The 17,185-nt window shown below is 40.2% G+C and overlaps 3 protein-coding genes across 12 annotated transcripts; all 3 read right to left on the bottom strand.

The window, feature by feature from the left end:
- Positions 1-176: 176 nt before the first annotated feature.
- On the bottom strand, positions 177-5,037 carry LOC136259599 (uncharacterized). 4 transcript variants are annotated; one of them, XR_010703306.1, is made up of 18 exons: positions 4,772-5,037; positions 4,620-4,718; positions 4,467-4,568; positions 4,061-4,162; positions 3,916-4,011; positions 3,734-3,853; positions 3,605-3,683; positions 3,475-3,554; positions 2,229-2,346; positions 2,016-2,182; positions 1,890-1,964; positions 1,438-1,575; positions 1,312-1,393; positions 938-1,271; positions 724-885; positions 560-680; positions 369-513; positions 177-312 (listed from the first exon to the last, which is right to left on the bottom strand). XR_010703306.1 is itself a non-coding variant. In XM_066053078.1 (18 exons), the coding sequence occupies exons 1-18, from the start codon at positions 4,880-4,882 to the stop codon at positions 475-477; spliced, it is 1,971 nt and encodes a 656-aa protein (XP_065909150.1). In that variant the 5' UTR covers positions 4,883-5,036; the 3' UTR covers positions 177-474. The 4 variants fall into 4 exon arrangements, 3 of the variants coding, with proteins under 3 accessions (XP_065909150.1, XP_065909148.1, XP_065909149.1); XM_066053078.1 differs by having other exon boundaries at positions 177-513; positions 938-1,164; positions 1,219-1,271; positions 4,772-5,036; XM_066053076.1 differs by having other exon boundaries at positions 177-513.
- A 2,646-nt stretch (positions 5,038-7,683) lies between these two features.
- LOC136260742 (glutathione S-transferase C-terminal domain-containing protein-like) lies at positions 7,684-12,498 on the bottom strand. 5 transcript variants are annotated; one of them, XM_066054600.1, is made up of 17 exons: positions 12,305-12,498; positions 10,993-11,165; positions 10,903-10,938; positions 10,790-10,854; positions 10,530-10,740; positions 10,153-10,361; positions 10,047-10,104; positions 9,875-9,959; positions 9,710-9,828; positions 9,443-9,487; positions 9,309-9,398; positions 9,221-9,259; positions 9,108-9,169; positions 8,989-9,060; positions 8,890-8,938; positions 8,788-8,841; positions 7,684-7,890 (listed from the first exon to the last, which is right to left on the bottom strand). In XM_066054600.1, exons 1-16 carry the CDS (start codon positions 12,459-12,461, stop codon positions 8,788-8,790), a joined length of 1,524 nt encoding a protein of 507 aa, XP_065910672.1. In that variant the 5' UTR covers positions 12,462-12,498; the 3' UTR covers positions 7,684-7,890. The 5 variants fall into 5 exon arrangements, with proteins under 5 accessions (XP_065910672.1, XP_065910670.1, XP_065910674.1 ...); XM_066054598.1 differs by having other exon boundaries at positions 8,788-8,857; positions 8,908-8,938; XM_066054601.1 differs by lacking the exon at positions 7,684-7,890 and adding an exon at positions 7,897-8,373.
- Positions 12,499-12,565: 67 nt separating this feature from the next.
- On the bottom strand, positions 12,566-17,177 carry LOC136260402 (MYCBP-associated protein-like). 3 transcript variants are annotated; one of them, XM_066054121.1, is made up of 26 exons: positions 17,052-17,177; positions 16,833-17,005; positions 16,680-16,777; positions 16,346-16,404; positions 16,001-16,101; positions 15,920-15,955; positions 15,798-15,869; positions 15,678-15,753; positions 15,559-15,631; positions 15,466-15,512; positions 15,351-15,414; positions 15,210-15,292; positions 15,051-15,163; positions 14,879-15,003; positions 14,705-14,829; positions 14,481-14,654; positions 14,240-14,427; positions 14,074-14,187; positions 13,977-14,009; positions 13,728-13,932; positions 13,528-13,664; positions 13,353-13,474; positions 13,157-13,302; positions 12,993-13,096; positions 12,868-12,945; positions 12,566-12,822 (listed from the first exon to the last, which is right to left on the bottom strand). In XM_066054121.1, exons 1-26 carry the CDS (start codon positions 17,110-17,112, stop codon positions 12,688-12,690), a joined length of 2,742 nt encoding a protein of 913 aa, XP_065910193.1. In that variant the 5' UTR covers positions 17,113-17,177; the 3' UTR covers positions 12,566-12,687. The 3 variants fall into 3 exon arrangements, with proteins under 3 accessions (XP_065910193.1, XP_065910195.1, XP_065910194.1); XM_066054123.1 differs by having other exon boundaries at positions 12,566-12,819; XM_066054122.1 differs by having other exon boundaries at positions 15,920-15,952.
- Positions 17,178-17,185: the final 8 nt, after the last annotated feature.

The following is a 17,185-nucleotide window of genomic DNA, read 5'->3' as shown; positions in this document are numbered from 1 at the left end:
ATGTGGCTGCATTGGCTGTTCAGTTAAGAGTATTAATTTTGTTACCACCTAAAAGTTTGAATGATGACAATATTAGTTGTTCTGTTGTTTTTTCAGGAGTATTGAACTACTGGATTTGTTTACAGCTCTACTCCTATTCGTCTAGTGTATGTAATGTGTCTACGTGTGAATACATGTTATATGTATACAATTAATAAAATACATGCTAAAAAGGCTGAAACACGCATACATGAAAACATAGTGTGTATAGACCTGGAGCTTATACTGAGGTGAGACTACCTTGTGTACCAGACACTGATAGTGATGGAGTTACTACAGTGAAATACACAGTTGGTAAGGGTAGGCTGATAGTAATAATGTTTTATTACATGTTCTACCAACATTCAGTCACTTGTGATGAGAAGGATCATCTCACTGGCCCAAAGGTTACGGCATACTTTGAATTTTCAGTTCTTGTCTTCAGATACTAACACATTATTTGTCACCATCATCATTTAGTTGTATAATCAACTTCTGTGGAGCAGTTTATGGTGTTGGTTACTTGATAATTTTCACTTACATGATGTGGTCCTATCAACTTTTGTTCACCAGCTATAGCCATACACAATTCCACTGCTTCACTTCTAGAACTATTCCGATAGCCATACCTATCAGGTTGTGAGTGCAGGCCACAGTAGTATCTACAATACATGTCACACAGTGTCCCATAAAATTAATACTAACTTTCCATTCTTCGATCTGATTCCAGTCATTCGTAGAATTCCATGCACACTCCAGTGGGATGTTATTCCAAACTGTTTCATGTACTGTGTGTCTGCAAATTCTGGAGTAGTAGACTTTAACAGTTTGGCCACTGATGTTTTTCGTCTTCCAAATACAATGCACCTGACATGAAACAATATTCATTTGGTTTAATTCTTCTCTCATCTCACTGTACCTGGCCAATTGTTTATGTAAGGTGGTGTAAGGTCCCACACTCAGCCCATCAAGGTTGATAGACTCCATTATTTGTAGTACTGCACAATCAGCCAGTGTCTGAGCACCCTTCAGTGACAAATATCTAATATGCTTCTCATAAGTCTCCATAACGTGTTGAGTTGTATTATGCACAACTACTTCCAGTTCATCCAAAGAGTTGGGTATTGCTTTGTTTAGTTCTTGGTACTGCAACAGATAGCACAAATTTTTTCTGTTCACAAAATACATATTAATTACAACCTTCTCCTTTTGGAGATCACTTGTAAACGTTCGGGAAGTCAGCAGTGCTGCCCCTAAGATGGTAGTAACAAAATACCAATACCAATACCATACCTGGCGTTTCATACAGTTTGCCTAACAAACAACAAAAACCACAACAGAAAGCATCATCTTTGCTTACACAAGACACAACCACCTGTGCAGGAGTTAATCATGTATTATTATACCATACAAGTATACCTTTGTAGCGATTAGTGATGCAGATAATTTGATGGCCATTCTAATTATGAATGCCTTTAGTCTCCCAGAGCCAGCACTCATTTTCTCCCAGTGAGAGGACAATGGTGAGACATGTGTACCACACTCTGCTACTTCGTTCTGTTTGTACAAAAAGTTATATTACTCCATTGTGTACAATGTACAGCTATAATGCACCATTGGAAGATATCCTAAAAACACAGCAACACAGCCATAGCTTTTAGGTAATACAATGTGTTAGTTATGCATAGCCAGTCTGAGATCACTACTTTTCTTCTGTGTCTGGGCAAGAAGAACTTCCACCCACACACAAAAGAGAAGTGGTCTGACTATATACAAGACTACATTGGCTCTACTTTACAAGACATCATAATATAGGCTAGTTCTCACCTACAATGCATACATGACATACATTCAAAAGATACAGTAATGACCTGTAAGATGGAGAATAGTAGTGGGTGTAGTAGATGATGATCAGAACTGGTCATTTGTTCTGCTAACATATCTTGCTGTATGCAATAGGATGACTATACTACTTCAATACTAACTCCACTACATACTCTTCTCTGCAAGTTTAGTTTGTCTGTGACATGCCATAAAGTGATCCATTTTTCCTTTGATAAGTGTTGTTTGATCTTGCTTAGTACACCTGCAAATAGTGTGTGAGATTTTCTGAATTCTTCAAGTAAAATGGATTTTGCGTCTAGGTCCATTTGTGCTGTAGTATCTAATAATAACAAGTCAACCCATCATGCAGTTTTCTACTGTCTCACCAAATGGTCGTTGATCTACCATTTGCGTTGAGAATAACCCCTGTGCCATACTGCCGCCCTTCTTTCTACCAACCCACCAGTCTGTGAATGGCTTGCTAATGACACTGATGAGATCTCCCTGTAGACATACACAATACACATATATTCACATGTGTGCACATGCACACACACATTACATGTGCATACATGCATGCACGCACAAAGCAAAGCCTATGGCAGCTGTGCAAAACACAGCTATTGTCACCCAGCAAACCAGCACTAGGATTCCTGTGCACCACTCAGGCGCTTGAACCTTGTGCAGGAAAATCCTCCTGGGGCAGGGCTAGTAACCCACAGAAGGGTCTCATGGCAGAGAGAGGTCATGGAACTCGAAGTCCCTAGATGACACCAGGCCACCAGTTCCCCCCAATATACAGGTGGGTAGACCGGAGCAATGTGAGTACAACAACAAAGCATAACCGGGCAACCTTTTGATTGCCAGGCTGATGCTTTAGCCACTTGGCTATGCTGCCTCACGCATGTGCGCACGCACACACAAACACACACTTCTTATCAGCCTGTCTGTTAACAATGGCAGGGTCTTGGATCCGAAGAACTGGACCTGGCATAAACTTAGCTTGAGCAGTATCGCTCTCTCTCTCTCTCTCTCTCTCTCTCTCTCTCTCTCTCACACACACACACACACACGCACACACACACACACATACACACACCCTGCTCCCCTAAAAGTAAAGAAAGCAAAGGTTCTGGCATTTGTGCAAAACACAGCCATTGCCACCCAGTGAGCCAACACTAGAGTACCTGAGTGCCACTCATGCAAATCCTCCTAGGGCAGGACTATAGCATTTATATCAGCAGGATGACTGTGGCAGTGCCATGTCTCATTATGGAATCATAAGTTCCATAACATCCTAAAATCTATACTGTGAGACACGGACTGGGAATTTGCTTCCTAGATCACCAGGTCCCCTTCATACAGCTGAGCACTGTGAACAATAAATCTGGATTGTGATTACCATGCAGGCCAGCTAGTGCTCTGTATGTATATATAATACACACACACACACATACACACACACACATCAGCAAAGTTTTTAGCTAGTGTTTACACAGTTACTCCAGTCCTGTAAAACTGGAACACTGCTGTGCACTATAAGTGCTTTGACTGAATTACACAGGCAAATTCCGTAATGACTCAGATGGAATGCAGTACTTGTTCACACACATGAACATTAAGGATTCAAACCTCAGAAAAACTTAAATGACCATCAGTCAATGCTTCACAATCCTCTTTAGCATACACTATTGGTATCTCAGTATCCGATCCTGTATACATTAATTTGTCACTTCATATATACCAGCAGCCAGGTATTTACCAGTTAATACAGAATCAATCCAAGCCAATATCTCAAGTTGTCTCCAAATCTCAGCAACATCTCTTGGAGACCGTCCATTCTAATCATATACTTTCAGTTGGATTAACACTTCAAATACAATAATCTGACTTTGTTGGTGACTTGTAGTGCATTCTCCTTAGCCAACTGGTCCCTCATTGTGCCCAGAATCACTTTTGCTACTGACAAATGACCTGCTTGACATGCCCAGTGTAGTGGAGTATCTCCATACTAAATAACATGAATAGCATCTTAGTTGTACCATTGTACCATATGATAGCTACCGTACTTACATTTGTTTGTGTGGAAGGATTTGTGACCTTTAGTAGTTGAACTGTGCATTCTAGGTGACCATGCCGAGCAGCCAAGTGAAGAGGAGTGTAGCCAAGCTGGTAAATACTGTTAGTACATGCCAGCCAGTTATATATGTACACTTACTACATTTTGACAATCTACTAAAGCTCTCTTATCTTCAATCAAAATGTCTACAGCACCAGTATGGCCCTCCATTGCTGCTACATGCAATGGTGTTTCCAGATTCTGTGTAGGTACATTACTATAGCATCAGTGTACAGTGGAACTTTAACAGTAATAAACTTTTAGTTAACCGAACACCTAAAATGATTGTTCTATTAGAGCATTAGACCAAATATAGAATATATGCATTAGTGTTAAATACAGGTGATTTTATACACAACCAGCTTCAGAGATAGCTATGAAACACTAGGTGGCCCCCATGCAGGGGTTCAGATAAATGAGGCTCCATGTTCTGCAACTGCATTGATATGAGTATTAATATTAATATGAATTCATACACGCACATGTACAGAAACAAATTCCTCACTCTTGTTAACACATTGACCTCTGTGTCAGCTTGAATCAGCTCTTTCAGGATATCAGTGTTGCCGGTTGAGCACACAGTATGAATAGGGTAAAAGCCACATTCCTATATACATGAAAGACTAGAAATTTGCTGTATGCCATGTACTGAGCATACCTTATCTTGAACCTCAGTATCCACACCCACGTTACACAACATTCCAACAACGCCCACGTGTCCCTGTAAACAGCCAAGGTGCAAAGCAGTTTTACCCTTCTGCAGTGCAACATCTATATCATACCGTAAACGATTTTATCGATGTGACTTACCTCATCCATGTAATTAACGTCTATTCCACCTTGACGTAACAATTTCTTTAGCCTCGCAACATCGTTAGTTGCGGCCGCCAGTAGAAAATCTTCTTCTAGTTTTTTTGGCATGCTCAGTTTGAAGCTTTTAGCCTTACCATGGCTTCAGTACCGTGCTCCTCAAAACTTGTAAAATGTTACGTCCTTTATCCAAACCTTTTTTTTTGACTGAAGCCAAACCCTCATCTCTCACGTGACTGCGCGTCACGACTGGCATCGGTTTACAGCTGCGTAGCTAAGGAAGGAGGCTTAGGACGCAGATTCACTGAATCAGCACCCTAAGCCCTCCCAAAATCCTTCCCTGAATCAGGGGCAGGGGGGGGGGGGGGGGGGGGGGGGAGGGGTTCAAAGGGTTCCATGGAACCCCCTTTTGAAAGAGTATATTAATTCTGCTGTATGCTGTTTCATTTTATTTCCCTGGGCATTTACCAGCTGTGCTGACTGCCCAGTACAATAAACATAGATACTATAGCCTTATAAGAGCCTCTCTTACTCGAGATACTCTAATAGAGCAGTCACAGTAGCCTTTTGAGGAGCAGTGTAGCAAGCTATACATCTAGTTATAAATAAGGAAATATATAGTTGGTGAGGGGCAGCTAGCTAATGTCAGCAGGTGATTTTTTTTTTTTTTGGTCTTCAACTACAGCTAGGCTGAAGTCGTTGCAGTGGAACCCCCTTTTTAAAAGTCTGGATCCGCCCTGCTGAATGACTCCCGCTCCCACGAAGTCCCCTCTCAAAAGGTAGCTAGCTAGCTATATGGTAGGAAATTAGTTAGTGTGATGATGTCAGTAGCTTGAACAAGAGCTTTGATTAATTGACAAACAATAAACATTACACTTAGGTCAATGTTGTAACTAGAATATAAAAATTGTGTATTCTAATATTTGATAGAGTCTCTGTATGTCACAGTTGTGGTTGTAGTGATTTTGCTCTCTCTTATGATTAAAGAAAGATAGACATTGACTGCCATATTTGCTTGCTTGGGGCCTCCTGGAGTTGCTACAATAGCTAATTTATACTCTAGGTGCAATCGTATTGTAAGCATAGGCAATAAAAAGAAAGGGGGTAAGCTCTTCTAAGGATCAATGATAGAACATTTTCTATTTTCTCAAAACACTTGAAGATTGCAGCTGTTAAAATACTGCGGCACTGAAATAGCCTAGCTTCTTTAACAGAACTTTGAGCAGGCTGTAGGACCAAGTGTCCTACAGACCTTCAGCACTTGTGCTGTAAAGCATTAATAAATAAAAATAAGAACATCCTGCCGCCAGACTGTAAAAAAAACAGTACATTTGTGAATTGAAATTGAAGTTTACCTCTATATATGTCTCGTGCAAACATCCTGCAGCCAAATTAAAAGGTAAAATTTAATATAGCTATATAGCTGTACTGGCTCAGTTATCATTTACTGATTAACTCTTTGAAAATCATTTGAAAAAAAACTATTCCATTCAGCTACAAACAAATCACTCTGTGGAGAGTTCAACCACAAACCAATCACCCAGTAGAGAGTTCAGCTACAAAAAGTCACCCTGTGGAGAGTTCAGTCCAGCCTTTTGTGCAACCCTTGTCATTTGACTAAAATTGATTGATAATAATAATAAAAATAGCTAGAAACAAATCACCCTGTAGAGAATTCAACTGCAAACCAATCACTCTATGCCACAAACAAATCACCCTGTAAAGAGTTCAGCGCCAACAAATCACCCTATAGAGAGTCTAGCTACATTGGAAGTCACTCTGTAAGAGAGTTCGGCTACAAACAAGTTACCTGGTAGTTGTAGAGATTTCTGCTACAAGCGAGATGTAATTTTAAAAAATGCATCACTATTAATATAAGCAAAATACAAAATAATTCTGGTCTTGATATCTTCCTTCTTTCCACAGTAAAGAAAACACAAGTAAAAGAAGCTCTGAAGCTGGCAAGCTTTGGAGTATAACAAAAAGAAGTGATATCTATACCAAAACAGTCAAGCTGTGAAAGAAGGGTGCAGCCCCCAAAAAAGCCATGGTGAAAAAAGATGTGAAATCCAACCAAGAAATGGCTAGGTTAATATCAAAAATTTTAATAACGCCAATTCAGATGAATTTGGTGCCAAATCCTAGTGGAGAAGGCAACACAAATACACCTGAATTGGTGTTATTAAAATTTCATTATTCTACCATCATGCACAGCCATTTCTTGGCTGCCACCTTGGATTTCACCCATGGCTGCCACCTTGGATTTCACATCTTTTTTCACCATGGCTTTTCTGGGGGCTGCATGCACCCTTTTTTCACAGCTTTGCTGTTTTGGTATAGATTCCAATAATAATAATAATAATGTATAGCTAATCATCATGATTGTGGCTGAATGTATATATGTGACTGGGCCTGCGATAATAGGGCATGTGGGCACATGATTTTTGCCTACTTTTTCACCCTTTCATCACTCATAACGTTTTGTACCATTATGCTATGGTGTTGCAATTCTCAGCTTTCAGTAAGCATTTAATAGGTATAATGATGCAGGTTACAGAATGGAAATGTACTTTTTCAGTACTGAGATATGACCTGTAGAGTAATGGGGTGTAGTTTGTGCCCACATGCCCTATTTTCGCAGGCCCGGTCACATATATTGCACTGACTATACTATGGCAAATAGTGAATGCCACTGCATGTACATTTTAGTGACTGTCACTAAGAACTTTGCAATGATGTCCACTTTTGAGCATGAGAAGGGTTGAAATGTTTTCATTTGCAGTTAATTAATTACAATTCTGCAGTGGAATAACATAAAGGTAGCTATAGTGTAAATTTAAAACATATACCTTTTACTGATCCTACTATATACGCAAATACTACAGCTTACCCTTATATGCCAACTGCGTATCTCAACTTTTAGAACATAGATACAGACTACTTCACTACACATGCCAATAAATAATTTTTTGTTATTAATTATTGTTTTACAGCTCCTATGATAACATTGTTCTTTGGAGAACACTCTAATGGTGACATGGTCTTGATGATAGTGGAGTATCCCATCTCATTGGCTGCCATACAACGATCAGTATCCATCACACTCATACAGTGTTTCCCTATGACAACAGAACACCTAGTAATCATATGAGACTGCTCCATTTTGATTGGAGCTGACTGTTCTATTAGAGTACACTGATCTACATGTCTACTTATACTTGTATCAGAAGCTGTTAGCAAAGGAATGATTATGTTTAAAAGCTAGTGTATTATCTGATTTTTCTATGCATCATGATGATGAGCTTTTTCAGAAATTTCCGGAAAGGGGATGTGAGTGATAAACTATAAGGTAGACACGAACATAGTCAAGACACATGGTAGTGTGTCATGGTAGTCAAGACCTGATCAGCTCACTTAATTCTGAAGTTTTTAGCCTCAGTAATAAAACTCATAGATCTATCAATGGAAATTGTAGAACATTCTATGTGTGTTCTATTAGAGGTCTCAAAAAGTGTGCACTCTATTAGAATATTACAAAAAGTTAACAAATAATCTGCAATACAATACTATTGTAACTTCTGCCTTCCACATAATCATCATATCTGTAGGTAAGAAGAAATTGGATATTTAAAAATGAGCTACTAATCTAGTTTATGACTGGTTATAGAGTATGTATTAAAACACAAAAAGAGTTGAAATCTATGCAAGCTGTAAAAGGGTACGGCCTTTAAAATCCTGGGTGAAAGTCACAAAATCAATGGTGGTCACCAAGAATTGGCTGCAAAGATGTGAATGCTACCCCTTTTACAGCTGGGCTGCTTTTTTTTTTGCATGGATTATGATTAGTAGTTGGAGTTGCTTTATGTACAAACAGCAAAACTGATTTTGAGTCCTTTACTGTCACAGCATTATAGTTTTGTATTTTTGTATTTGTTGGTTATAGGCCTGTTTCTTTCCCCAAATAAATTTCACAAATTAAGTCATCAATCATGTATGTACATTATCAGACATCGAACCTAATTTTCCCTTGGACATGTCAAAGTTCCAGTCTGTCTGATCAGCTCCACTAGCTATTTGTAAATACTCCTGGATATTTCAGTGAATTCATTAGCACTTACAATAGAATTATCACATACTTCATAACTAACAGCTGCTTGAAACACAGCACTATATATGACAAGTAGTAAACACTCAATGAACACATAAGTTGTATGTACCTCTTAGGGTAGTGAATCATATCGGTGGTGAGGATGGACCCGTAACAACATGGTGATAGTACAAAATGTGCTCTAATACAACCCAATACATCACACAATACAATATGATATCACTATACTTGTGTCTAATGCAGCTATCAAGAACTAGATCTGTAGCAATGCCACAGGCGTGCAACGCAACCTAAATATCACAAATTATAAACGAAACTACAAGTCTTTTACAGTGGTTTACCCCAATGTTGAATTTGGCATCAAAGTAGTCCAAGTTACACTAAAAGTACAACAGTAGAAGTGACATAGTCAACAAGGCTCAAACACACTTGCAGACAAGTGACATTAGTAAGGCCCAGTAGCTTCACTCGTTGCCTGGCCAGAGACAAAGACTCTTCCTTGTTCTCAACAAGAATTATCTATAAATATTAATTATATCTTCATCACCTCTAAGTATTTTTACCTTGCACTGTGGCAGGTTGTATGCTATCACTATCCCTAAATGTCCCTGTACATAATAAACACCACGAACACATCAAACAGCGAGTCATTTCAGTCATCACTGATATCACTACTGTAGCCCTACTGCTTATAACTTGTGGTAAGAGCAGAATTAAAACTCTCTAAGAACATAAGTTAGTGAAAAGTATTCAACATCATGGAACCCATCATATATACATTACACATTATCCCAAATCATAAAAGCAGAAAGAAAAGCCAATACACTGACCCCTCCAGCACAAAAGTCTACAATGACATCATCATTCTTTGGAGCTAACTGTCTCACATGATGCACAATGTTCTCAATCTGTTGTCTCTTACGTACAGCCCTGTCATTAGGGAGGTGACCTAATATGACATCATCATTGTCATCATTAACAAGAAGTCTCCACACCTTCACTGGGGTCCACAGCAGAAGGTAACTTATCCCATAATAGTGAAGTGGGATGGTCACTGGCTGTCATAGCTGTTTGAATGTCCTAAAAACAATGTGTGCACAAATACTTTTATATAGCACACTCAAATATAAAATACATTTATATACAGAGAGCAATATACAAATTTACCTTCACTTTATCCAGCACAACTTCCAAATTTGACAGACAATTTCTTTGTGACACTTTCCTAATAAGCATAGTATTGCAAAATGGACAATCAGCCTCAAAACACAACCTTGACTTCTTAGGAGTTTCATCCTTTATGGACGGCACATCGATGGATGGGAGGACAAGAATTGCTGACTTCTTGTGATCAGCAGAAGAAGGTTGCTGGTCCTGCTGTGAAGCAGCATAGTGCACAGATGGATCTTGTAGCATTATTTGATACCACTGTGAGGTGGCAGGCAAGTGGGCAAATACCCATTCACTATCCTGTACCAACTTCTGCAAAAGAAAAACAATCAAGTGTTAGTATTGCTATATAGGGACTTGCAATTTTGTACACTTCAAATGTTTGCAAATTTTATTTCATAATTTTGAATGTCCACTTCAAGTTAGAGGATTTTCCAGTCCTCTAAAATGATGACACTCCTCGATGCATACACTACTCACCACAAAGTGATGGAGTGTGGCAAATATCAGCAGATCAGATAGCAGCATAGAGTAGCCCTCTAAGTATCGACTAGCAGTGCGACCACTGTTTGCCAATTGTCCAGCTTGTTTGATTATCTTCTGTCTATTGTGTACCTGAGGTTGTTCACGTAAGGTTTGCTCCAGCTGTAGGAGCTCCACTGGTAATGTTACTTCAGATGAACCCATACAACTACAGCAACTCATACCAGCAATGACAGGGTTGCGTATATAAACAGTACCTGCTGTAAAATTGATTTATTGCTCGGGGAAAAGTAATTTCACAAAATCTTGTCCAGATGCTAAACTAAATGGGGTCAAGTGTGAAGAGTACGTAACAGCTTCTTGCTTTTACCTCTGATGGAGATTTCAAACAAACGTTTCTAAATCCCTGCAAGATGTCTCTAGTACAACTGCAATGCTATGACTGCTCAAATTAGCTTACCAGTAGACTGGACAGTTCTGGAGCTGCAAACTGCACTAAGTGTCTAGCACATGCGGCTAGCCCAGCCACACATGTCAGCCTGCTCTCTTCCACACAACAAGGTAACAGACACAGTCGAACCTCACGTGGGACCGTGTCAGAGTGGTAATCCACTTGCTTCACCTCATAAGACACTATATAAATACAATTAAAGTGGAACCTCTCTTATCCAGGCGGCCTAGTATCCATGTCCGTAACTAAGAATATGATTAACTTAAATACAGTTTTTTTGTTAGTGCTATACAGTTAAGTAGGCAGAGTTAGAAGTCACTACAGGTCACTCTCCTGCTATACAAATGCAACAATGTAGATATTTTTAGTAGAATAAGCATGCCACTAAAACAGGTAAATGGCAACCTTTAGGTTCTCTCCTCGTGCTTCCATCTAAACCAAAACTACAAGCCACACGTCTAATTTGGGCTGTCCAGACAATGGAGGTGCCTGGATAATAGAGGTTTGGATAAGGTAGGTTCCACTGTAAATCTCATCTATGACCACAGAAGCCTATAAATGCTGAAGCTTGTGCCTTGTGGCACTTGAAGCTTGGCGCTTATGGGGTCCTGACAGCCACAAGAGTCTTCATTAAATACCACTAGTCATAGGGCCATGGTCAAGTAAATCCCAAACTTGGATGATCTCATTAATAAGATCACCTCATAATTGAGGTCACTGTAGTACCCTAAATATAATTACATGCCCTAAAGCTGAAGTGGGGTAAAACGGGAGTCAGTGACATCTAAACAATGTAACACTACATATTGCAATTAGTGGTAGACCAGAGTAGTGCACAGCCCAGCCATCACCTCCAGCTCACCTGTTCATAAAAGATCCATCAAGCACTCTAATAGAAGAATAATAATTAAATTACTCACAACTTGTACAACTTATCCAGTTGATAAATGTGAATGGGGTTGTATTGTTGAAGGAAACCAAACTTATGGGAGACAACCAGTACACATCTGCATTCAGGGAGAAAGGAAGTCAAAAATTTAGCATGTTCCCAATAATGACTTCAGTACCCATAATGAGCAATGTACTCAGCTCATTCTTCTATTATTTATGACTGCTCTATTAGAGTATTTCGATAAGTGCATGGTAGTCTGGCGTAGCCGACCCGCGCGCGTAGCGCGAGACTAAGACTAAGACCCTCGCGCTACGCGCGCGGGTCGGCTACGCCAGACTAAGTGCATGGTGCATTACTCTAGTCCATCGCAACATCCACGAGCTCCAATGTATAACCATTACTGTTTAGCTCTCACCCCCTGAGCTGTACCTTTGTGCTCTGATCTGTGAGCAAGATAATCCACAATATACAGTAGCACAGCATCAGGTTTTCGCTGGGCAAAACTAATAGTGCTGGAAAGAACAAAAGTTAATGATCGGGACTCGTGTAACACCGTGTTCTTCACAATCACGGCAGTAACATCCATCGCAGTAAGAAACTGAACGCCACAATCAAACGAAATGATTAGCGCGATCGTGACCACGATGAACGTTCTATTAGATAGTTTTGTCCTGCTGCTATCATACCAACTCGACTTCAAAAGGATACTCAGCACATATTTTCACACAGCTATACATGGGATTTGTTATTTACAAATGAACGGGCTATAATAGATGGAGTGATGACAGACAGACACACAGACAGAAGTGGGGTTACAATAAAGTAGTGAGATGATCAATGGAGTTCTGCATTAGACCATATACAGTGGAGTGCATTAGTTGAAGATATTTCTTTTCCTGAACCTCATCCACTTCAGGTTTCTCAATTGTCACTACAGATTCTTCCTGCTAATAAAACTGTGAAAAGATTGGATGAGTGAAGAGATGTTTTACCTCTGTTTTCTCTGATGCTTTAATAGGACTGAGAGCTGATTTTGATTTCTTAGCCCCTACTCCCTTACCCTTCGTTCCCTGCAACACAACATACTCTTACTGAACAGGAACAATGCTATGGTAACCTCTTCTTTGTTGGCTTGTAGCTTTTGTTTTCCTTCCTTTTTATCCTTGCTTGTCGCTGAACTAAATGCAGCCTTCTTTTCATTTTTATCTTTCTTCTCTTTACCTAGAGTATGTGTGTGCACAAGTGACAAGTGACATGGTTGGTAGCCAGTCGTTCACATACTTGGTGACGGTACAATTTGTTCTTCTTGCATCTGAGTGTCTGACTGACTGGCCCTCATAAACTCCTTCACTGGTAGGCCCAGGATGTTTCTGAGGTGGAGAGAAGCCTCCACCATTTTGTCAACCAATTCACACACAACCTGGTACCTAAGACAGACAGTAATAGAACTGTGGCCACATACTGTGATAATACTTACCCTATTGTGTATGACCTCTTGACAGGTTTAGGTTGTGATGTGAATGATAGTGCTGCCATGGCATCATTTAATTCTAGCAGCTTTCCTTCACGATCTTCATGATCTTCAATAGCCATGATCAACTGTAATGTACGTATCACATCATATGAGCTGCCTCAGTCTACGAACAGATCACCTGTTGTAATCCCTTAATAGACAAGTCCCATTTAGGAATGTTCAAGTCTCTTTTGAGCTGTTCACTTGAAGTAGTTAAAGCCTTTGGTGGTGCTTCTTCTTTCACTTCTTTTATTTCCTTCTCCTTCATTCTGGATGCTGCACACACACACACACAATAGTAACAATCTACTCCATTAAAACAGTTGGCTAACAGCTTACATTTTTTATCCTTCACCGACTTATCTTTCTTTCCTTTCCCATCTTCTGACTTCTTTCCACTGGTGGATTTCTCCTTTGATGGAGCAGCGACAGGCTGAGCAGGACCAGTAGTTGACTTGTCGGATTCCTCTGTCATTTCAGGAGGTCTCATAATATCCTCATACAAGACCTTGAGCCTTGTAACCACATCATAATGATAGGGTACCTGTAGTGCGAGTGTGTGATAGAACCACTAGCTAGTTCTCTCACCCCTGGATTAACTGTGGCAAATATGTCTTCTTCCTGTATGTGAAGATATTTTTGGGTAAATATATACTTACTGTACACACCATGTTTTTTAAGTTACCAGAGTGGATGGTGGAATTGGTGGTGGAGTCTTGGGAGGAGTTCGGATACTGTTCACCAAATGTCTGACCACCTTCCTGACTGCCCTTGTTGCCTGCCTGTGGTCCAGCTTTACCTACAGTAGCAGAACTAATAACTACTATACACACCATTTAGTGGGTGCTCACATCAATATTCATCCTATCTTCCTCATGTTGATCATCAAGACATGAAATACCTCTTAATACAATGTGGATTGGCTGGCCTTTACACAAAACAGGGCCAGTACATAGTGACCACTTTTCTGTAAAGATTCCAGTCTTAGCAGACTTGAACATGAAGGGAAAAGAGAAGAATTGTCCGGGAAATAGTACCCCTGAAGAAACAAAGTGTACAAGCTTCTGCTAGTTGTAAGCATTTTAAATTTACCTCCTTCTGTGTCAAAATAGAACCGCTGGATACTCTCATGTAATCTGGTTCCCAATGGGTTAGGATTGGGTACATGTTCCCAAGAATAATACAACACGGTGGTCCCAGAATTGACAAGATCCAAGTGAGTAGTAATAGCCTCTCCAGGTCCTCCCTCAAACAACACTCTCACCTCTAATGTGATGACAGTATGACACATTGACTACTCAGTCTCACTAGCTCACCATTGGGAGTCATATCCATTGTATCACTGGGTGGTCCCTCCCAAGCCAGTGTGTGCTCACCAATACATAGTGATGGTCCAAGAATAGGCTTCTCCACTACATCAGTAATAGATGCTAGTGGATCCCTGATGTTGTGTGGATATCATCGGGATGAAGGATTTGTGGGGTACTTACACTTGTGTGACTGGCTCCTCTTCAGATGACAATGAATCCAGTGAGTCAAGTGAAGCACTACGAGTTGCTGTGGATGGCGGTGACTGAGGGTGGGCATTGCCAACCACTTGTAACTCGGACATTTCCTGATGATATATAAGTAAAATCAGTTACTACAGCCCCTCTGCCATACCGGTTTGTAGTAGTGTCTGTTAAACTGAAGTTCCTTCTTTCTTCTGGCAAGATATGATGAGCCACTCCATGTGTGATGCAGTGGTGCATTCTTTTCCACACTACTAGTGATTCCTATATACAGCAATGATAAATCACTTCTATACTATTTCAAACCCACCAAGCTCTCTCTTAACAACATTAGGTAAGCCGACAAATTCTAATGGTGACTCCAGTCCCTTCTCTGTTCTTGTCAGAGTGATGCTAATCAAACAGATATACACTATAAAATGCATGGTTGTTGGTATTTTATTGAACATACTTGAGGCCAGTCTTGCTGTCCCCCATCTGCACTTGCTGTCTCCAGAACTCACACCCCACATGATCTGTAATTGTAGCAAACAATATACCACATCAAAGTGAAGGACATGACATACGTCCTTTCCCACTGTCAACAGGTGGGATAAGCTGCTCTATCATCGTCCTTTAGACTAATGTTACGATGAATCATTACAGGGTAAAACACTGACCGTTCTTCCTGTATTGATCTATAGTTGTTGGCTTGATGCATGGCCAACTTTTGAGAAGGGCTCTTAACAGTAGCTGTAGATTATCATGGAAGAGCATTTATCATATGACATGATCATACCAGTAACGTGTGCCAGTTGCCTTCTCCTTTCAGTGGTTGCAACCTCCCAAGTATTAAGAGCATTGGTTTCTCTACACTATCTCAAGGATTAATACAATGTCATTGTCTGTCACAACTAACAGGTCGGTCATATCTGATAGTTTCTGAAGGTTGTGATGAGAACTGTAGTGATGGTTTAGCACTCGATGGGGCCTAACAAAACAGCTGCTAATATTAACCAACATTGTCTCTTGCTTACGTACCACATGAAGAGGTTGTGTCAGTAACTGATGTTGCTGCTGTACAACAAGTGGACAGTGTAGTATAGTTGGTATTGCTATTACCTGACTGTCACATTGTTTGATGTAGTCCTCTGGCTTGCCGAGAATGGAATGAGCCATCAGTGTACCAGTTTGATCAAACCTGGGACCACTGACCGGTGCACCTATAACATCAGGACAGAGTACATCACCACCTTCATATCAAGTGAGAATTCGTAATTTATACATAATGTTAAAAACAGTGCTTATCTACTTATTCATCACATATGGGTAAACAAACGTGAAGTGCACCTAGCTCGTCAATGTGTATTTATCAGTAAAGTGGCAAGGTGTATGTTCTATTAGAGTATTTTAAAAACAAGATTGTCTTGTGGTACTTTCCATGAGTTACACATACTATCCACTCACCCAGAGTTACAGTTCCATGCACCTCACTGCCTGGTGGAAGAGGCTTCAGTACCGCTACCCTAATATGTAATGTTATATTAGAGTTACAATACATCTATTCTATTCCCTAAACACTGTACATGAGAAGCAAAACTGGCCACTCCAAATGAGAGTGTGGTTTCCCATCCAGACTTAAAAATAGCACTGTAGTTTTTGGAATGTGGTTGCTCTATTAGACTTTACCATCTGAGTGCTCAGACATGATGTGGGCTGTGATGTGGGTGGTCATATTTGGAGTGGCCTTACAGGAGTGCTAGCTTTCAGTGTTATTCGTAATTAATGTTGTCCTGCATACTTTTTATGCTCTGATTTGGTCAATGACTTGTGTTTCCTTATTAGCACCTTCCTGGGTTGTTCTGGTTTAGCAGCTGCGGGCGGCTTGGGCTGATGGAGCTATTGACGCAGTTATGAGCATAATTATTTAATGTTTAAATGTGACGTTTTCTACCATTTTGAAGTCTTCTTCTCTTATTCTCAATGCATCAATCTCTTCTCCTGTTAAGGCTTCGTCCAGGGGGTGCACCAATGGCTCATTTACATCAGCTCGGGAGGATACCGGCGTTATACCTTCATCAGACGTGTGCGATGCGTTGCTGACATTTCCACGCCGTTTTCCCCTTCCTGTACGTAACTTTACATCCAAGTCTGTTATTTAGCTAACACTTACCAGATGCGATTGCATCTCGCTCCTTTTTTGTGCCTTTAGCTGGATTTTTACTGCTGGACATCTTTGCTCGGCTCTTATATTTTCGGCCTTCCTTTTGTTACCATAGTGATACAGAGCACATCTGTTTCACGTGA

Source organism: Dysidea avara, chromosome 7 (genome assembly GCF_963678975.1).
Source record: "Dysidea avara chromosome 7, odDysAvar1.4, whole genome shotgun sequence".
Classification (NCBI taxonomy): Eukaryota; Metazoa; Porifera; class Demospongiae; order Dictyoceratida; family Dysideidae; genus Dysidea; species Dysidea avara.
The sequence above is the reverse complement of the archived record's forward strand: the minus strand, read 5'-3'. Positions and strand labels throughout refer to the sequence as shown.